At 52.0% G+C, this 22,267-nt stretch overlaps 1 protein-coding gene across 9 annotated transcripts in view; it reads left to right on the top strand.

Annotated features, from left to right (window-relative positions):
- heph (polypyrimidine tract-binding protein 1 heph) overlaps window positions 1–22,267 on the top strand; it is a 420,294-nt gene that overhangs the window by 164,730 nt on the left and 233,297 nt on the right. For 6 of the 9 annotated variants that reach the window (XM_025299498.1, XM_025299500.1, XM_025299501.1 and 3 more), the window contains one exon: window positions 9,088–9,249. The exons of the other annotated variants lie outside the window; for them this stretch is intronic. In XM_025299498.1, the coding sequence (XP_025155283.1) occupies window positions 9,088–9,249 (162 nt within the window). The remainder of the gene's footprint in view (window positions 1–9,087; window positions 9,250–22,267) is intronic. 9 annotated transcript variants of the gene reach the window in all.

Below are 22,267 nucleotides of genomic sequence, written 5' to 3'. Positions count from 1 at the left end.
TATTCAGAAAATTAAAAATACAAGTTTATTGTTTTTTGTTTTTTGAGTCGACCGAACGAAGAAGTCGCAGGGAGCCAAATCAGGCGAATTCGGTGGCTGTTGGATGGTATTCGTTCCGTTCTTGGTCAAAAAGTTGCGGGTAACGATGGCATTGTGCGTGCGAGTCGATTTCACTTTTAAAATCGTAAAAGATCGAAAACACGCACAGAGGCAGATGTACTCAAGACGGCGTAACTCTTACAAATGTCAAGCTATGACGCTGAAATTTGGTGGGAATGTCAATGACAGATGTGGCAACCTAACCAAAAAATAAGAACTCAAATCGGGTGACTGAGAGCACCACCACGGTGGTCGTTCCTGAAACTTTTCAATCAAGGTGGTATTAGACAGGCATGCGCGTCATTCGCTTGCAAATGACAGACTCGCGCTGCTAAAGTCAATATTGAAATGGGCAGTGCATAATATCATATAATTGAATGTTTGCGAGTACACGCGTTGATAGACAATAAACCGTCCGAGGTACATAATGGGAGAGAGCAAAGTGTACAAAAGTATGAGAGAGACGAATATTTGTAGTCTTCATCAGATCAAACATGACGCATTGCTTTCCTGATTTGAGTACATCGCGACGCACACGCTCGCTGTGCAAATAATACGTTATTCCTCTTTCCAAGCACCATCCTGTCGTCCGCAGTTGGTGTGCGGAAAAAGTCTGCGTCTGAAACTCGCTCGACGGATCGATTGTCGCAGGAAAGAGAAAGAAAGAGAGAGAGAGAGAGAGAGAGATTTGCTGAAAGAGAATTGATTCTCGCGCGCACGCGTGCGGCCCAGATAGTTTATAACGATACCGCTAGGTATAGTTTCTCAATAAAGCCGCAGTCAAAACAGCCAGAAGACGCGATAGCTGGAGGATATCGGGGTGAGTGAGGCTGCCGCAACTGTGCCGTATCCGGGCATATTCATAGCGGAATTAACGATCCATGCCTAACTTTGGTTCCCGCCGTTCCTCCGGGACTAGCTGAAAGGAAGCGGGAGGTTTCTCCAGGATTTCGTAGGTACGTGCCCTCCTTTCCGCGATCTCTCCTCTCCGCCTCACCCGCAAGACGGCGGAAAGGTTCGCGGTGTGGGTACGGTTTGTACCTGCCGGGCTGATACGCGGTGTGTGTCGGTTTCTAGACCGATCCCCAGGCAGCTTTACGAGATATACCCCGTCGACGTCGTCTAAGAATCGCGATTAGGGAGGCGGCTTTCGTCTGAAAATTCGAACAACGCCGGGCTCTTTCTCCTTGATCTCTCGAGCGTGCACAGAGTCGAGGCTCAGGGTCGAGCGACGACGAAATCGCCGCGGCCGCTTTGCCGCGAGAATCAAGCCTTTACTCGGATACTTTCGGATCAGTCGAGGAGAGCAATAAGCGTGTTGTTCGATCGTAATGAGAAGCCTTTCTAGCGATTAGCGTTGCGTTGCCGTCGAGTCCGGCAACAGGTAACGCTAACGTCGACGGAAGAACGACGCGAAATCGGTGTTTCGCGAATCGGTTCTCGCGAAAGGGTGGGTGATGGGGAGAGAGAGAGAGTGGGGGGTGGAAGGAAGGAGGGAAAAGAGCAAAAGAGCGTGGACAAAGGGAGGGGTGCGTTACGGTCGAGCGGGCTGACGGCGCTGACTGAACGGCTCGAATATTGGCTAAAAATGTAAATTGCCCCGACACGGTGCGCCCTAACGATTCCCTCAGCCGTTTGCACGCATCCTCCTTCCCTCTCGCCCGCCGCGTCCGTCCGTCCTTCCTGATCGCGCTGCGCTGTGAAATAATTGAAAACACGCGTCATCTCCGGCCATGGCGAGCATGGGCCGTTTGTTTCCCGCTGCCATCGTGTCGACGCTACTTCCGTTTCCGCGTATTACCGAGCGCGCGCGCCGCTCCCTCGTTTCCCGACACGTTGGAGACACGCTTTTCGGGCGAGGGTGAAGGACGAGCGAGATATCGACGCGACACACGGGGGGAGGGGGAGGGGGAGGGGGGCCCCGCGAGAATTACCGCCGCGCGAATGACGACTGATGCGGAATATTTCGTCAAGTGTGTCGCGTGCGAGACCCGCGAGTGAAAGCAGCGGAATCCCTCCTCTTCACCCCCGCGGAGGAGAGAGTAATACGCGTCTTCTTTTCGGCGAATTACATTCGTATTTCATGGTGCGCGGCACGCGATGCTCTTATTTTCCGACCGCGGGCATAGAGCGACCGGTAATACAAATACACAATACGGGAGACACAAGACGTACTCGCGGCGCTGAGGAAACGATACATCTACCGGATATTTTCCCATGTCCGGCTATCGGATCCGGCGGCGTGCACTCGAGCGTGCACGGTCAGCCGTCTCCAGTTAAAGCCCACGTATCCGATCGTTTTGTCCGGGACCGAGCGCGAGCGGGGCCAGCCCCGCTCTCGGTGTCGCGGTACACGTGAAATTAATTTTCGGTTCGGCGACACGCCGCTCACGGCGCGGAAACCGATCGGGGCGGATTCGGACCGCGGCCGTTGAAGAGCTTCATTTGTATTCTCGAGCGGCGCGCGTCCGTCGCGCTTGATGCACACGCGCGTCTGAAAAAGCATGTCGTTCGCATTTGTTACAATTAATAAGCGTATTCCGAATTCGTCGCACGCGCGCATGCGTCGCCCGTAGGGATGCAACGATAAGTCGATAATATCGAAGTATCGATACATCGGGAGACAAATATCGAATATTTGTCGATATTTTTTTGTCTCCGATAAAATCGACATATCGGTATGAATTTTACTGGTTTTCGCATTTTCCAGTTACTACTCTGGGGGCTTGTTACGGTTCTACGACCGAGATGAAAATGACAAAAGTGAGCGTAATAGATCTCCTGCTCCCGCTATATGTGGTGATCTCCGGCAAATGACTGCGGTTCATTATATATTTTCTACTAAGAATACGACAATAAATTATACGAAGATAAAAATTTTTTAAAGATCTCTTCAATTTTTTCCTGCGTACCCTTTATATGCACACCCCTGTATGTATACATTTTTTAATACAAATATCGATATTTTTCAAAATTATCGATATCGTTATCGATGGTTCTGAATGACGATAATATCGTTATCAATATTTTGAGAAATCGTTGCATCCCTAGTCGCCCGTACATATCGCCCGCGTTTCTCACCGCGTCGCGATCGCTGTCGCATTTGTTTCCGCGGTCTCCGTACTTTTCGGATCGCCCCGGGGCGAATCGCGTGCCGATGGCAAATGCGCCGAGCGTTGCGCGACGCGTTACTCCACTCGTAGCTCGCCGCTTCTGGCGCTGAGAGGCACGGAGGAACGCGATATTTCCGTGTCGGTTTGTGCCGATAATACGTCATCGCGAACACGCAACGACCGAAACGGGACAAGAAGAGAATGGGTTGAAGGAGCGGGGGAGGGGGGAGGGGAGAATGAGAGCGAGAAAGAGGGCATTTTCCGAAAATCACCCCTGCGAAAGAGCCACGGGCGGTTTGTCATCGGCGCGTTCGCACCTGCTGAAACAACGCGGCCGCTCTAACCCCGACCGGCCTTTGATCGGCCACTTGCGAATCGTCGACTTAACGTGTTTGACACTTTCATTCTCACGTTTGTCCCCGATAGCGGCCACGTGCCTTTACCTCGCGTTACGGAAGTCGGCCCCTGAAACTAAATTGCATAAAGCGAGGCGAGCGAGCGAGCGAGCGCAAAAAGAAAAAGTTCGATTTTTTAATATTAGGGACTGACTTCACACAGGTGCGAAGATACAGCGGCTTTGTCTCGTCTCCCTTTCTTACCCCCCTTCTTTCTTTTTCTCTTTAGCAGTAAATAGCACACTCTATCATTCTTCTCATTACATAATGTATAGCTGAAGAGATACCACCCCATGGGTTTAATAAATCTTTCTATCCATCTCTCTTCCTCTCTCTTTCTCGCTGTTAACCGATTACTTAAAAATAAACTATCCAAACGCGCGCACGCGCGTTAAAACCCGAGCTTATCATTGGCGTACCATTTGTCCCTTCGACGCCCCTTCGGCTGCTCCCGCACTTTACCCCGTCCGTTAGGTTTCTTGGGAAACGGCAGCAAAGTTTTAACCGACGCCGAAATTAGTCGTAGGTGAGTACAGAATTAATCAAACGCAAACCATGGCGAGAGGAAAAGTGCAGAGCGGGTGCGGAGCGGGAGGAGCGGTCGTGCAAATTGAACGAGGGCAAAGAGTACGCGAGAAACTGAGCGTGACCGGAGGCAGAAAACGCTCATCGCGCGTTAAAGGGTCAGGAGAGAGAAAGAGAGGGATTCAATGAGTATGTGTGTGAATGTGTGAGAGAGAGAGAGAGAGAGAGAGAGAGAGAGAGAGAGAGAGAGAGAGAGAGAGAGAGAGAGAGAGAGAGACGTCAGGGAGGATCGGCCACGGTGGACACGTGGCCGACCCTCTTTGTTTTATACGTCGGTATTAACGCGGGATAAAGCGTGCGATTGTCGTTTTGAACGCGCCGCTCGGAATGCGCGAACCCTGAACCCCGGCTGACTGCCGTCATATGAGCGCACGAGACCGAGTAGCCGATCGATCTATCGATCGATCGATCGACCGGCCAAAGGATCGCCTGCTCGCGTGTGCGCATATCATATGCAGAAACGCGTCGCTCTTGTGTGTTGCCTCGCTGATTGGAAAGTCGGCCTGGCTGAAAGGATTGGGAGCGGCTAATGAGACGGTATTAAAGGCTCGGATTAAAGGTTGTGATCCCGGATGACGAATGTCTCTCCCCCCGTCTCACCCCCGCGATACGTTCGACATGATGACAGATTTCACCGCAGTCGCGCGTAGTAGCGACGCGCCACTACTAGCCGGATATCGCCGATATAGTCCTAATTGGCGATCGTGATCCGTGAACGATCTGGCGATTCTGCGGAAACGAAAGAGAGAGAGAGAGAGGGGAGGGTGGGCGGGGACGAGGAGGGAGAGACAAGCCGCTGATAACGAAACGCGTCGCCGATGCGTCCTGTCACATCGACTAACTTTTTCGACATGTCGATTAACATGCCGCTTTGAGCGAGATTGTATGGGCCGTGCGCGCGCGATTTTGATCTGGGCGAGAAGGAGAGGATTATATCCACCAATCTGCTTTGAAATCGCGCCGCCGGCGCTGAGCGGTCTGGTGTCGACGCGGAAGCCGGAACTGTGCTTTTCGTTATTTCGGCTGACGCGAACGCGTGCGTAAAAAAATTCACCTCTCGCATATTATATTTATTTTTCTATTTTGAGCGCGTTTCTCTCTCTCTCTCTCTCTCTCTCTCTCTCTCTCTCTCGCTCTCTCTCTATCCATCTGCGGCGGATTATTGCCGGCGAACTGCTGATAGAATAGCGCATCACGGATCGCGCTCGCGTTACGCGCATGTACAGCCGTGCATATAATAATTAATTAGCTAGAAAAAGCATATTTAATTGGGACGGTATCTGAATGTATCATCATTAATTACTATGCCATTATTATGATACAGCAATATCAGCAGATTGATGTATATGTATGTATGGATTACATTTCCATTTGTTTTATTGAGCGGCGCCTCGATGCGAACCGTATCATACGTTAATCCGTAATCTCGGTCGCGGTCGGCGTGTACTGCGCTCTCCTCGCGCCCCTTGCCCCTCTGCCGCTGCCACGCTTTTTCTATTTTGTTTTATCGCCGCGTCAACGAATGAATATACTTTCTCTGAATTTATTCAAAACATGTTCGGGATCTGATATTGTGAAATGATCTCGGTGAGATATACGCTGTAATCGCCCGCAAGCGCAATGCGCCGAGTATTCCATGTATTTCGCCTGTGCGCGCTATCCCCCCTCGCGTGTGTCTGTGTGTTCGCGCGCGCGCGCGAGCAATTTTTCAAAATTCGCTTTATCTCCCGCGGGGTCGACACGCATACTCCACATACTTGCGCCGGTATTAACGCCACGAAAAAATTCAATGAGAGGGTGCGCCGATACGTGGACGCGCAATGTAAGCGATACGCGTTAATCGTCGCTTAAACCGACGTAACGATATTGTTCACGTCATGATTTAATATCGGGCGCTTTGTAGCGAGCGAGAAAATACCACTCAAATCACACGCAGGATTATAAAGAGAGAGAGAGAGAGAGAGAGAGAGGGGGGGGAAAAAGAGACCAGCTACTTTGGTAGACGTCTCCTCCAAATCGACACCGCGGAATCGAAATTTCGGGCTCGACAAGGAAAGGTCGGACGTGCGATATGAGATTCGCGGAGGCTCGAGATTCTCTGTCGCGTTGTTCGCGCAAACAACGCGCTCGGCGGCTTGACGAGCTGACGCGCCCGGCCGGGGAGATCGCATTTAAAAATCCCTTTCCGTTCGATCGCGGCGCTCGGATACCGTTCTCCTCCGGTCGCAGCGGAGCGCTTTCTTCTCCCCTCTCGTCTCCTCTCCTCTCTTCGTCCGTCCGTCCATCCCGCGGCCATGTTATCACCGGACTGCTCTCGCGAGGGAGGACGCGCGGAGGGTTGTTTTATGCAGGCCATGGATTTTATGCAATGAGACTGCAATATCAAACGGCGCGAGAAACGGGCGCGCGAGCGCGAAAGAAGAGCGGAGTGCCGTTGAATAAAATATCCGGGCCCGTTGAGAAAAAAGCCAGCCTTGCCGGGGTAGAAAACGGGGCGCGAGGAGGAATGGCCACCCAGCCAGTAGACGCGTTTCGATTTCCCTACGCTGCGCCCCGGCATCGTGTGTGTTGCAACGATGGATGTACACGCGGCCGCGCGCGTTCGGCGGATCTCGCGGGTGCATTAAAGCGCGCCTCTCATATTCTCCCTGCCGGGCGTTGCGGTAATTTATTACGCGAGAGTCGTTGCCGTTGTTGCGCCGCGTTCATCGAAGCGATCGGCTTCCACCGGGCGTCGGAGCGCGCGGTTCAACCCCTTCGACGCGCTCCGGGTCCTTGCTCGACTCGCTCAAGGGAAACAATCACCCCCGCGGGAGCGCTCCGCGAACGTCGGATCGCGCGACTTCCCGGCTCGATGCATCTCGTTTTTGCGAGACCCGTCCGACGAGCCTCGGGACTCGCACGGGAAATTCAGCGGATACTCTCTTACTCGCGCTCTTCCTCCCTCCCTCCCTCCTTCCCCTTCGCGCTCAGCGGTCGGCAGCGTTTAGCAGCGGCGTTTAGCGGCTGCGAAAACGAATAACGTCGCGACCTCGACTGTCGCGGGGTGAGAAAATGAGACAGTGCGCGAAAGCCACGGGCTGCAAGACGACGCGAGCGGGAGGGGCAAGGGTGACACTTTGAAACTTAGATTGGTGTCACGTGGCTCAGGGCGATCTGAGAGTGAGACACGGCGACACGGGGGCGGCGGAAGAGGAAGAGAGACGCGGCTAGAGAGAGAGAGAGAGAGAGAGAGAGAGAGAGAGAGAGAGAGAGAGAGAGAGAGAGAGAGAGAGAGTGAGAGAGAGAGAGAGAGAGAGAGAGAGAGCGAGGGACAGGATCGCTGTAAGAGCACGATTCGAGGCGGCTTAGCCGACAAATCCGAGGTAAGATCCCTCGCGAAATCTCTATTTCCGCGAACGCCATGTTTCCACGCCGGGTTGCCGGCGCGCTCGTAGCCGCCGGAAGTGCGCTGCGAGCCCGGCTCTCGAGTCCCAGCCGATTCTCTAAGCCCGGGTCCGCCTCTGCTTGCGCGCCGTGTCTCCCATGTAAATCTTAAAGGATTACGCTCATAATTGCCTGCGTCGCCGCGTAATTGAAGAGCACTTAGATCGGCTCAGGCCGGCGCGATACGTGACTGTGCCTCGTCTCGGTATCGAGGATCCCAGGCCGGAAAACGATTCTCTCCCGCCGGGGCCGTCCTCGTCGACGGTTACCGGGAGGCGAGACGCCGCGACACGGACATCTCACCTCACTCGTATAATGACGTAGCCGCGTCAGTCCGCGGGGAGTCGCTTAAGTCGAATGCGGGGGCGCGTCGTCGTCAGCTCCCGTCGTCGTCTTCGGAGCGGCTCGCGCGGGGCGAAAGCGGGTGGTGCGTCGCCGATCGACACACGCGGCCGGCCGTCCATCCACGCGCGTTAGTTTCCGGATTAAGGACGCACGAGCGCCGGGTTGCTCTACGTAGAGACCGCTACGTGAGTGTTGCGAGAGTGATTCGCGAGTAATTGGATCGATCGTTCCTTCCACTGTCGGATCCTCGATACTGGTGAGCAGTGGGCGCGTGGGCGCTGGAGGAAAGGGAGGCAACCCCCGGACCCAGATATCGCGCTCGGTCGGGTTTATTAACTAATGCAATCGTAATCGCGTGATCTTCGCGCGGCTCGTTGACTTTCGCGCGATCCGATCGGAACGGGTCGAACTTGGCGGACTCGGAGTCCGGGCGCGAGCCTAACCTCCGTCCGATCCCACCGGGCTTAATGGATTAATTTTGTAATTGGGTGCTTTGTATAATTGAAGTGCAACTACACAGCAGCCACGGCGCGGCTCAGGGCTTAGGACGAAATTTTAACCGCGAGCGAGCCGGTGCTGTCACTCACTCTCTCTCTCTCTCTCTCTCTCTCTCTCTCTCTCTCTCGCTCGCTCGCTCGCTCGCTCGCTCGCTCGCGTCCCGCCGCGCCTCCGCTCGAGAGTTTCGGACTATGTTCGGAAATGCCAACGGTGCGTGTTACCGGTTTATGGAAAAGTTTGGGGGGCCACGAAACTATTTCAGTCCTTTGTCGGGAGCCCTCGCGGCTGCCGCTTTGTAGAGAGTAGTAACGCGAATCGATTGGCGTTTCGGCGATTTAGCGACAAAGTCTCTTTCTCTTCATACACGCAATCTCGGCCGCCGATTCGTGGCCGGCGAATATTCGTCGTGCGCCGAAACTCCGACGTGCGCCTTTATCGATTTTACGAAGGATCTCGCGCGCACTGTCTGCTTGGCTCTCGGCGATTTAGCGACCGAATGTTCATCTCTCTCGATTTTTCCCCGGTGCATACATGCGCATCCGCGGCGCAGAAATGCCGCGATCCGAAACGCGAGAAATTCAGCCCACTTAATACTCACCATGCCCTTTTGCCTTTTTATGTTCCAGGTAGGTCTAGTAGGCAATAAAATTGATCTGTGTTCGATACATCAACGGAAAAAAAGTACGAAGAATTTAGACAGTATGATGATGGCAAACCTAGCCCCCGCTCCTGTTATGCTGCCACCTATAGCGGACTACGGGATGCTGCCGGCAACCCTCGGAATTAAGGTGAGTCGATTATCCTGCGCCCGTTTCGGCGAAGGAAGCTACTTTCGCCGATCCCGCGCGAAGGTGCGATGGCCGAATCGGCTGCGATGCATTCTCTGCGATCCACATTTCAGCCCACGCGCGAGAGTCGAGAGAGATTCTCAAGTACACAATCCCTCTCAAAACAGGGAAAAAGCGGTGGGTCTTCTTCGGGGGTCCCTTCTGAGACTATGACTGGAGTTTGAATCGATCGATCGGCGCAAAGTCGCATCGATCCGAGGATCACAGGATCCGGCGGAGGACCGTCGCGCTTCTTTCCGTTGTTCCTTTCTCACGAGCAACGATCGGGACGCGTTTTGGTAGCGATATAAAAGCAGCTCAGTCGGCGACGGCGGGGGTGCTCTTTGAGGCATCAAGTATCGGCTTTCGTCGCCGGACCGCTTTTGCTGCAGCTCCGTCGCTGAACGTGCGTGCGGTGTGAGAGCGACCTGCAAGCCGCGAGATATTAATTAAAATTCCGCCCGGAATACTTGCGACGAAGGGCGGCCGAGAGGGCGGGCGCCGCGGTGTGTATCAGTTAACGGGCTTGCGCCCGGCGCTTCTAATTTACTCGGCGATTTTCCGCGTTTTCGCGCGACACTCGCAAGCGACAGCGTCTGCCGCACCGCGCGCCGTCGTGTTACAGGCGCCTCGCGAGGTGTCATATCTCGCGATAGCTAATATCCGTATTCATAAGCGTTTCCAGCGGAGGAGCACGAGGTCGTATTGAGTCGATAAAATAAACGTCGAGTGAAAAATCGGCCGAAAGGAGAAAGGGAGAGGGAGAGGGAGGGAGGAAGGGGGAGGGAGAGAGAGAGAGAGAGAGAGAGAGAGAGAGACAAGTGCAATGTTGGGATGAAATGAATTGTCGAAATATCGCAGCGAGATGGAAATGGTAACGCTCCGCGCTATTGTGAATTATACTTTGCTGCGAGAGATATTTCATCATATTAATTTTCCGTCGAACAACGACGGCTGTTTGTCTCTTCTCCTACCTCTTTCTCTTCGTTTCTCTCTCTCTCTCTCTCTCTCTCTCTCTCTCTCGGAACATAAAATCTCACATTTGCGAAGATCCGGTAGTACGCGCGTCTGTGTCATTTTTCCAGCGCGGGAGGTCACATAAAACGGGACTGTAAAAACCTGCCCTCTGCGGATTGCCGCGCCGCGGGGAATTGACCGGCTCGTTTCCGCATTTCCGGTATACCGGACGTCGGAAAAGCGAGCTAATAATCGGCCGCACGCGCGGTATTCTTGGATTCCGCCGGTCGCTACGCGAGCGCGCACGCGAGCGAGCGTTATAACGCGCGGCCGCGAATTTTCCGGAATCTCGTTACCCACTTCCTTGCGTTATTTCGCCGATGCCATTGTGCAGCCGCATTGCATCGCTGCTGTTTGGCGGTTTCGCGTTGCTGTTCGCGTTTATCGTGCAGTTGGCGCGGCCTCGTCGGTCCGTCGTTCCGGCCGGCGTCGCGAATATTTTCCGCGCGCGGTGTCCATCCGAGGCGAATACCCGCGCGGACGGTGAAACGGTGCAAAAAAAAGAGAGAGAGAGAGAGAGAGAGAGAGAGATAGAGATACATCGGATTGCCGAATGAAACGAATAACGTCGAGACAGAAATGAATTTCACGTCACGTACATAGACCGGCATAATAACTTCAACATTCAGCGCGAGGTTACTAGTATTTTCTAATCATACAAACTGCTCTCTGGATATTAAACCATCACCGTGACGAACGTTCCGCTTCGTTCCCGCAATTCTGGATAATCAGTAAACAACAAATCGACTAAACAGATGTCGATAAGCTAGTTGCGTAAGATGCTAAGATTACCGCGCCGTAGTCTGCGCGTTGTCGAATAGATACCGCGAGTCTTGCCTCGCGGCGTCGATACCATCCTCTCGCCGTCCGCTCGCCCGCGGAACTTCCCGTTGCCCAATTAACGAGAACGAACGGAAGGGAGGAGATCGCTGTCGACCCCGCGCCACGGACTCGTGACGAAACCGCGAATTACGTCGCACTATGAAATAAGGACTCGTCTCGAAGCGCGCGAGAGATCGCGAGAGGTGAGATCTCATTACGCCGGGCGCTTATGTAACTCGCCTTTGTCGCTGTAAAACGGCACGTTCCGCTTCCCTCACGGGAGCGCAAGAGCGGACTCGCTTTTCAGCCGGCTCCGTGAGGTGTGCGATCCAACGACGGGTAGTTAGCGATCAAGAGGAGACTCGGAATATCCCCTCGCGCGTTACTCCCGGCCCTTCCTTTTCTCGATTAGCATTGTAAGCCGGCTTCTCTCTGCTGCTGCCGACTATCCACACTCGCGGCCACTCACTCGATGGTTACGAGGTTGTGAGGTGCATTCGCTCGTTACTTGTTATCGTTGGAAAAATCAGTAGCCAAGGTGACACCTGAAATTACCCCAGATGCGCCCAGTGATATCCGGAAGACCTGGACAGCCTGGATGCTTACTATTGTTTTCGATCATCTCTGCTCACCTCTCTCTCTCTCTCTCTCTCTCTTTCTATTCCCCGCGGCTGTCTTCATCTCATTTCAGCTATTTCCCCCTCGTAAAACGCTAAAGTCTGCAGGAATTCGTCGCGCTCGCGCGCAAATCTGAGCGCATTTTCGAGCTCTCGTGAAAATCAAAAGACCTTCGAGATTAATCGAGAGGGTTCTCTTGGCAGTGAGGTCAGTTCGACGCGTCCCGGAAGTCGACTCGCGATTTGTGTGAACGGGACGCGGTTCCTCCGCTCTCGGGGAAAATCCTCGCTGATCGTCGCACCGTGCGGTCGCGTCGGGCGGTGGAGAAGAAGCGAAGGCGGTTCCGAGACACCCAGTACAGGGCTTTCAGCGTGTTCGATGCAAAGAAGTTCGCCTCAACCTCCGCTGCAAGCGGTGAGTGGTGGTGGTAGTAGTGGTGGCGGTGGTGGTGGTGGTGGTGGTGTGCAACGCGCGCGCGGATTCGCGTCGGGAAAGGGAGAGAAAGGCCGGGCGTTTTCGGGCTGCCGGCAAAAGGGTGCACGGACGGACGGACTGCTGCTCCTCTGTAGAAGCGCCGCGAATAACATTAACTCGCTTAATGTATTCCCTTAATTTTAATACACAATGCCCGCCGGTGCTGCGCCGAGGCTCTCTCTCTCTCTCTCTCCCCCTCCCTCCCTTTCCTTCTTTCCTGCCCAACGCTCTCTCTTTCCGAGACTATATATGCTCTCCCGCGGCTAACCCCTGGCGAAGATTATTCCCTTAATTCTCCTTCTCCTTACTCCTCCTCCTCCTCCTCCTCCTCCTACACGTCCTAATCTTTTTGTCTCGTCTGATTAATATTTATATTATATTAACATCAGTCTCGCGTTGATTAAATAGAGAGCAACGCTACCGCGCTCATTTTTCTCCGCCACCGTTAAACGTACCGCGAGGGGGGGGGATGCGAGAGCGCGCGAGGGCGCCATATTCGCGGACACGGGTCCGTCGGCGGAGGGGCGGGGGTGTCTTTCGCTGGTTGTTTCATGCAGCGAAGATTACGCGGGGCAGACGGCAGGGGCGGGGATACCGACATCCCATGCGTCATACTTTGATCAATTCCGCGGCCGTTCGGCTGGAAGGACTTTTCATACACCGACGGCGCGTTCTCGCCCAAAGGGCACGCGTGGTGCTCCACAAAAGACCCTTTCAGCGTGCGCGACCATCGGTCGGTGTCGACCGGCTTGAAACGAATCGCGAGGAGGAGAGCTACCGGGCGAGTTACCCCGTCGTCCTTTCTCCCGTCGGTTTCGTATATTTTCTTTGCGTTAATCGCGCGCCCAGGTCAGTTGATTCCGCGCGCACCGTACGCGCGCTCTCTCTCCCTCTCTCTCTCTCTCTCTCTCTCTCTCTCTCTCTCTCTCTCTCTCTCTCTCTCTCTCTCTCTTTCCATCCCCTGTTCCTCCCCCGAGGCGCTTTGACGTCATTCGTATTATTTCCACCTGCGTCCCGTGCACCGCATCGCCCACCTGTCAAGCGCACGCATCGCCGGCACTGCGCGACTGCGAGCGTGAGCGCGCGAGCGCGCGCGTATCAAATTCGGGGCGATTTGATTGTTGCGGGGAGCGGCGAATTAATCTCCATCGCGACCCCGCCCGTGTACCGCGCGCGCCGGCTTTGCCTTTCTCTCCGCCTCGTGTACGTGTTTCGATAAACGTTATACCCTCGTTTATTTTATTTCGCGTTGCTGAAGGAAGAAACGCGGAGCGTGCCGAGGGAAGGGGCCGGCGCGCAACGTGCGTACGGCACGCGCGCCGCTCTCTTATCCTTTTTATCACATCCGTTGTCTCTTGGTCGCGAAGACGCTCTCTTGCCGGGCCGAACGATTGTTCGCTCTGGTTGTCGCAAATGCGCGCATACACGCACGCGTGTACATATACACGCGCATACGTATGCATGCGCACAGTTTATTGTACACGGCTGCGCGGCGAAACGAAGAGGATGGGAATGCGCATGAATATCCGGGCACCACGTCGCGGTGACCTCGTCTCTTCGTTTGCATACGCAAACAGAGGAATTAGGGCCGGACACGTCGCGCTGCATGCTCGATCGGGAGTCCTTTGCCCCCGGGAGCGCGTTATTGTCGTCTCGAGCAGGTTATTGTCGTCGAAACACGTCGGGACAATCGACAATATTGCCCGAAATTCGACGAGTCCTCCGGGCCTCTGTCGCCGTCGCCGTCGCTCGTGACTCTTTCGCCTTCCATTCCGCCTTCCGGCCCCACGCGCGGAATATCCAATTTAATTGCGCATTGCGCTCGTCAATCTTCCGCCGAGCGCGCTCGGGTTATTTACCCCCGCGCTCTTATTTCAGCCGTCGAGTCCGTGTGAGCGGATCCTTTATCCCTGCTTGATGAGTCCTTGAGAAGTAAAAATACGTTGTTAAAAAATTGATGACCTCTCACCGGTTCTGACAATATCGAGGATAATCAAACGCAGGTCTTCCTGCATTGTTTCTCTTTCATTCTCGCTGATGCTTCGTCTTGCTCGAACACATCTACTCCGTCGTATATTTCCCTCCTCTCCGCTTTTGAGTTCGGAAAGAAACACGTCCGAGGTTTGGTTCATGAATTCAGAGATCGCCCGCGAAGAATTCCTCGACGCGACGGTTACGACGAAGACGAGGACAAGGACGAGAACGGCAGCGGGCGTTGATCTGAATTTTCCACGTCGGCTCAGACCCTCGCGCCTCACCCTTCCCCGCGACACGTCGCATTGAATATTCCATAAATAAATCGGCGTTTAATAGAAAATCGGAGAACCGCGAGGCACCTCATCGCTCACTGTCACGGCGCCTCGCTACCTCGTCGGTATCTTAGTGTATCTCAATAATATTCAGTTTATAAACTTCGAATAGATCCCTTATTACGTTCGCGACGGCGGGCCCGATTCTCACCCCTGTCCGTCCGTCTTCGCTTCTTCTTCTTCTTATCGTCCTCACAGCGTCTCCATAGCGCCGATTTATCTCTCGCGAGTCTGCGGCCATCGAATGAATGAATGCTCGTCGCTGTTGGAGGGTAGAGCTGGAGCTGGAGCTGGAGCTGGAGCTGGAGCTGGAGCTGGAGCTGACGTGGCTGACGTGTGACAGCGAAAGTTAACCGTCGTGCGCGAAACGCCGCGGGAGAGCGCTCCGAGAATCGATTCTTAATTGATACGGCGTAACCGCGAGGCGAATAATGACATGCTCGGGCCGAGTGTGTCAGTCGGAACGGCCGAACGGATCCATCACAATCGATCAAGCATTGTTCGCGTCTCGATAATTTAATGCTCAAGCGGCTAACGACGTATCTCGGCCCATCCATCTTTCCTCGCTTCCTCCCGAAATTCGCGCGCGCGCGCGCGCGAGGATACAACTTTCTTATTTCGATCGGGCCCGCCTATCTCCACCTAAACAGACGAGAGCTACCTCTCCTACCAGCCTCGCCCACATCCCCTTGAACGGAGATGAAGATTCCCCACGGGTGAACGAGAGAAAATCGTCCGACTCTTAACGAGATATAATGACGCTTAATGTAACGGCGCCGGAAGGGAAGGGCGCGCAGGGAGGGTATAGCGCAAAATCGCCCGTGAAAACGCGGAGGTGGCCGAAACAAACGCCACCTCCGCCGACTCGTAAGCTCCTCGATAAACAACGCGCGTAATTGCGCGAGCGGTAAAAAGCGCTGGCAGCCGAGGAGGCGCGCGAGCGATCTTCTCACTTTCGTGTCACAACGCCAACGACGCGGATGACCTCGCGGATGGCTCCGGTTCTCCAAGTTAAATCCCGGAGTTGCTTCCGCTCTCGCATTACCTGCCGATTCCTGTCTCCCGCTCGGCCACACGCTTCTCGCCCTGTTTACAACCCTTGCCTCCCTGCCGGTCTGCCGCCACCCCCTCGTTCTCTGTGTATTTCCGCGTTTACTTCCAACGCTCGCTCGCGGGCTCCTCTTCTCTATTTTATTAGCTCGGTTACACAGCGAGCGGCCTTCGAAACAATAACCATTGTTAGGCTCTCCCTCCTCCCTCCCTCTCTCTTTCTCCCAAGTGCGTGCGGCATTTTCAGCGCGCCGCGTTTGTAAGCCGCGCGCGTTTGCTCTCTCTCTCTCTCTCCCCCCCTCCCCCAGCTTCTCGCTCTGTTCGCTCGTAGACGAGCGTCGGAGCCGCGATGGAGGAGACGGCGGCTCTCAGATGGGTCCGTGCCTCGCCGCCCATTTCTCCGCGGCCATAACCATTGCCGGTAACGTCCGCTTGCCGCGGCCGAAGCCGGCCGGCGGATTCTCCGCCTCCAACCCCGAAACCTTCGGCTTCGATACGTTTCCTACTCCAAATTCTGTCTCCCCCTTTTTTCTTGGCGCGTTGCGCGAGACTCTTCAATGCGAGTCGTTACGAATGCATGCGGCTTTTTAATTACATACCTGGCCGCCGCGCAAGGTCGGTTTACGATTTCCATGGAAATGGGATTCGCCCTCTCCCGCCGCGATGTGTCCGTCTTTCAGCCTCACCCCCACCTCGCTCCTTTTTCCCTTCATTTGGGCGCGATTCCGCGACGACATGTCGGACCTTCTTCTTGCGTCGCACTGTGGGATGTTTGGCCTGAAAAGTTGGCCAAAAGTCAATTTTCTTAAAATCATTCCTGTTCTACATGAGTGACTGTCTTAGACAGTTGAATATCTGTGAAATAATGGGCCGCTATGCTTTTGTTCGTCCGCGATAACATGAAGCGATTTGGTTAGTCGGAATTTGGACGTTGTTCGTATTGCACGCATCAATTCTCAGCGTTTTATAACGCACGACCTTCGATCAGAGTTTTAAGGTTCTTAGAAGTGGCAGCGCGAAATTTTTCGTTATGGATTGTTTCGAGAAAGGTTTTGAAGAAACGCTTTGGGCTACATTTATTACAATTGCATTGTTATTCACGTAGATATACAATTTTCAAAATAGCATTCAATAATGTATCTTTTTGCGTTCTCGATGTCAAACTCGGAGGATTTAGTTATACTAGTCAGAGTCTATCCCTGTTACGTTTCTTGAATGAAACGAAAAAATAATCTCTCCGGATAAAATATCAGACAGAATTAGTCGCGGAAAACCGCGGATGTAGTTTTAGTAATTACTTTTGTTTCCCTAAACTTTATTAAACTTTATTAAAATTAGATTTTGTCCAAAGGTTATTTAGAACATGAAGTTTTCTTTTGTTTCCCTTTGTAATATGGACATGATCAACAGACTTCTACTAAGTTCTGACCCGTTACTAACAAATATGAGACGCGTACCAAGAAATATTTCAATAGATGAAAATGATGTTGATTCTGAAGATGGAATACACTCATTAGATGAAGGAATTTGCACTTTGTCTAGTTGAATACTTATTAATGTGCAATATTATGCTTTTTTAATTATTAAAATATTTTTACATATATATTTGCACTTTGTTTCATGAAGAAATATACGAAGTCTTTATAATGATCATATACTACTGTGATCAAAAAATAAGATGAATTTTTCATTTAAACTTCGCGGGTACTATAAAATCATGAAATTATTTTTTGGTGGGTTGGTAGCACTGTCTTTGACATCTATGCAGAGTTTCATGTCAATATATTCAATTGCTGCAGAGCTATACGTGTTTTTGTAAACGTACAAAAGTGAGTTTTTCGATTTTTACTATGTCTGATTTTGTTGAGCAAAGAATTTGCATTAAATTTTGTTTGCGGAATGAATATTTTGCCGCGGAAAGGTTGAAGATGTTGCAGAAGGCCTTTGGTAATAAGGCTATGTCGCAAAAAAATGTTTACAAGTGGTACAAAGACTTCAAAGAAGGCCGAGAACGAGTTCAAGACGAACAGCGTCCCTAACGACCATCAACATCTACCGATGAAAGCCACGTCAAGGAAATCAAAGATTTGCTGCTCGAAAATCGTCGATTGACAATTAGAGACCTTGCTGATGTTACGGGCATTTCATTTGGATCAACTCAAACCATTTTAAAACATGTTTTGTGCCTCAAACGCGTCAAATCTCGATTGGTTCCAAAAAACACTCAATTTTTTGGAAAAAAAGCGTCGCGTTGACATCTGTGAAACAATGATTTCTGACTACCAGGACGTTACGAAACGCTTCATTACGGGAGATGAGACTTGGATCTATGCATACGACCCGGAAACAACCGACCAATCGAGCGAATATCGTGCAAAAGGTGGTGAACCAAGACCGAAAAAACCGCGTCAAAGTCGCTCAAAAATCAAGGTCATGTTGACAGTTTTCTTCGATTATCGCGGTGTTGTGCATTATGAATTTCTTCCGCTAGGTCAAACTGTTAACAAGGAATATTATTTGAGTGTTATGCGTCGTTTGCGTGAAGTTATTCACCTCAAGAGGCCAGAATTACGGGCAGACAATTCTTGGTACCACGATAATGCCTCCCACACTGCATTGGTTCTTCGAGAACATTTCGCCAAAAATTCGATCCATATCGTTCCACAATCACCGTATTCGCCTGATTTAGCGACTTGTGCGACTTCTAAAAGCCGATTCGAAGAAAGTATTGAAGGCCATCCCGGAAAAAGACTTCTCTGACTGTTTCGAGGATTGGAGAAAACGTTGGCATAAGTGCATTGTGTCGGACGGGGAGTACTTTGAAGGCGACGAAATTGATTTGGAAGAATAAACAAAGATTTTTCATTTTATAAACAAATTCACCTTATTTTTGATCACAGTAGTAGATAATTAATAGCACATTTTAAACCGAAAAAGTTCGTCAAAAAATAATTTTGGTCAACTGTTTGGTACAAACATCCCACTGTGCGTCGTGAGAATTTCAAGGAGACCACGAGCCATCGAATTCTCCGCTCAATCGAACGTTCGGTTGAGGAGTGCCACGAGTTATCCTCTTGAACGGTGAACACTAATAATCGTCCGCGGCTGTCCGAAATATCGCGAATCCGCCGAGCGTCAATGAGACAGCAGAAGAGCTCCGGCTCGCTCGCCGACGTCTCCACGCGGTGGTTCCTTCTCCCTTTCACAAGGATATCGATGTACCGGCCGATTGGACGTGTCGGTTTTCACGAGAGAAGGAAGAACTTTGTGAGACGGTTGGCTTTGGTAGACCGGAGAGATCGACCGATGATCTCTCGGATACTTTCCATCGTCTGGCGACGATCAGCGCGAATTTCCGGTCGGAATAATTAGTCTCGAAGTTTCCTTCTCGTTATCGGCAAGCGCATGTGGATGGAAAGGGCGCGAGAGAGGTGATCTCAATTTCTTGAACCCTCTCGCGTCATGACGACGCGGCCTTGCATTTAAGCGAGCGCATTCGCACATCACATATACATAAACGTGTGTGTGTGTGTGTGTGTGTGTGTGTGTGTGTGTGTGTGTGTGTGTGTGTATGTGTACGCGCGCACTCAAGTACATATATTTGCCCTTCGATAACGATAGAACGCGAGTTTCCCTCCTTGTGGAATTGCCTCGTCGTTGCTGTCTCGGCTGAAACTCCCGAAAGCACGACACCCTATCGGCATCGACTATCCCTTTCTGTCTCTCTCTCTCTCTCTCTCTCTCTCTCTTATACCCTTTACCTAATTAAACTAATGGAAATCCGACTGTGGCGCGACGCTTTTATGCGATGTGTGTATATACGCGAGCGAGCCTCAAACACCGAAACGCAATCCATTCAAGATCCTGCGACGACACGCGAAAACCGCGAGATTCCGCAACTTCGGAATGCGCTTTACGCGCGCGCGCGCAACGATTGTAGCGCGATTAAACGCAATTCGCTCGCGGATATCCATTCGTGTACGAGCGTGAAATCGAGACCGCGGGATTCCGAGTGTCTGCCGACGCGGATGCTTTCGTGCTTCCGTGAAAGGTACATTTTTTAAGCGTTCGCGGCTTTCCGCAGAGATTCCGTTCTTTATTAATACTTTCTCCTCGTAGTCGCGGAGTTCGCTGCGCGCGCGGGGCGAATAGAAAAAATCCAAATTCGGAAAAAGGCCTCCGGCCGGGCCGAGGTCGACCTGTTTGCGGTGAATTTGGCTTGCAAATGCCGGGCTTTTAGGGTGAGCGCGAACGCAAGCCCGGCCTGATAATAACGATAACGGAAGAGTGAGATAGCCGTCGCGTGTATTGCATTACACGTAATGAAAACAGCTATCGCATTACGCATAATTACGATGTTATTTCATTATATACGGAATAATTTGCGAAAGTTTGCGTACACGCGCGCCGAGTAATTGAGTGGGATGAGCACCGCTACGTAAATGAACCGGCGATAATTGCGCGTCATTGTTCATTATTTTTTGTGAAAAGCCGCATGAGCGCTTCGTTACCGCCTCTCTCTCTCACTCATTCACTCATTCTCTTTCTCTCTCTCTCTCTCTCTCTCTCTCTCTCTCTCTCTCTCTCTCTCTCTCTCTCTCTCTCTCTCTCTCTCTCTCTCTCCCTCTCTTTCAAGCCTTCTGGAAAAAATATATTTTATTGTTTTTAATTAGCGTGACGTAAAAGCGGCCTGCGAGGCCTGCCGTTCGTTCGCTCGCCCGCGAGTCGCCCATCAACTCGATACCGGTCTCAATTAATTTTAATTACCGTTAACAAAGTGCCGAAAAGATGTAACGCGACATGGGCGCGCGCCTGTTAAAAATTAATGACGTTCGTCAAAATGAAACGCCAGAATAAACGCGCGCGCCGGCCGTTACCGAGAGCTTCGCGAGGGAGGTCAAAAGAAAAAGAGAGAAAGAGAGAGGGGGGGGGAAGAGTGAGTCTATTAATTGCCCCGATGGACGCGATGACGTCGCATAAACGTTGCGTTTGTTTTTGTCGCGCGCGCGTGCCGTTTGTTTTATATTCCACGTTCTCGCGTTGAAATCGACAACCCGCCGGCGATTGTTTATTCGCACATCCCTTTCGGACATACCCGGAACTTTTGCTCTGATCGACGCGGCACGCGACGTCATTTTCGGAAAATAGCCGAATCGACTCTCTTGTTTTCTCCGTGTCTCTCTCTCCCTCCCTCTCTCGCTCTCTCCTCGGGTTATTTTTGCTATCATCTTCGTAGCTATATTCAGCTGCAGCTGACGCGGCGGTTACTTGTTCTCAATCTCGTGCGAGCTTCATTTTTCCCGATGCCGCCGACTTTAGATAACCGTCGAGGGTCGGATAATCTTGAATAAACGCTGTCTCATCGGAAAGATCAGAGGAGGTCCGTCTTGAAGGCAGGCACGGTGGCGCGAAAGAAATCATGTTATCCCGAAAAAATTCATGCCTCCCGGAAATGTAAAAATTTCCCGGGGAAAGAAATCAAAGTCCACCGCGCTGGAAATCTCGATGGGTCGATAAAGGAGCGCTCGATCGAGTGGCGAACGACAGGGCTCTCCGCGTGTGACCTTTGCTTTTCGGCGACGATGAAGATATCGCGGTGTCACCCTGCCCGTCGGCTCCTGTCAGATGTCCCGTGCGTGTTTTGCGATATTAAATCGCGCCGACTGACGAAAAATGTTTACACGCGCGATGGACTATTTTTCCGCGCGACGGACTATGTTCCTGTTTGCGCGTCCATTAGCGCGAATAATCACCCGCGATTGATGGCGGACAGATTTTTCCAAATATACGCACCGTAAATTGCGCTAATGTTTATTTAGCGCGATACACGCATCTATTTGAAAAATATGTATCTACCATAAATTGTAGACGCTCCCGCGGCCGAACGTGTGTCACACAACTGGCTGCGCCGTAATTTAATATTAATACGTAACATATTCGTTGCGCCGAATGTCCCGCGGGTCGTGCGTTTCGCTGCATCATGATTATATTAGTTGCGATGTGAAAAAAGTGACGTGTGTCTCTCTTCTTCTTTCTCTCTCCTTTCTCTCTCTCTCTCTCTCTCTCTCTCTCTCTCTCTCTCTCTCTCTCTCTCTCTCTGTCTCTCCCTTTGCGCGGAGCACTCATCGGCAGCGAGCGACGATCGAAGTGCATTGATGCCAACTCGATGTGAAGTATCCTCTCATTAATTCATCCTGAGTTGAGACCTCTGATTTCAAAAATTGAAAATATATGTGTAAAAATGCGGCATCGCGCAGAGATGCGGGATTCCAAGCGGAATTCTCCCTGCAAAATAACTTTTTTGGACGCGCGTACTTTCACCACAATTCGCTATGGAATTTAGAGTCGCGGAAGCACATGTAAATATTCGCGTGTAATTCGACGAGAAATTGCGAGCTCCCGTCGGTCATTTTGAACGTGTATGCCGAGCATCGGATTATTCCGGTCGAGGCGCGTCTAATGACGCGTCCTTCGCAAGGATTTCAAACAATTTCTCCAGGAATAACAACGATCTCCGCCCGACTCGACGGCGTTCTCTTCCGCCTCTTTTCTTCCGCGTCGCTCGCGCATTTAGTGTTCGACGACTTTCCGCGCGCAAAGTTTCCGCGCAACACGATCGAGAGAAAACGACGCAATCAGCGGCGGCGTGAACGCGATTTTTAGAGTCTGCCGTCGACGGAAGAAACAGG

This window comes from Harpegnathos saltator, unplaced genomic scaffold (assembly GCF_003227715.2).
Source record: "Harpegnathos saltator strain DR-91 unplaced genomic scaffold, Hsal_v8.6 scaffold283, whole genome shotgun sequence".
Lineage (NCBI taxonomy): Eukaryota > Metazoa > Arthropoda > Insecta > Hymenoptera > Formicidae > Harpegnathos > Harpegnathos saltator.
Note: the sequence above shows the minus strand (reverse complement) of the source record. Positions and strands in the feature narration are given on the sequence as shown.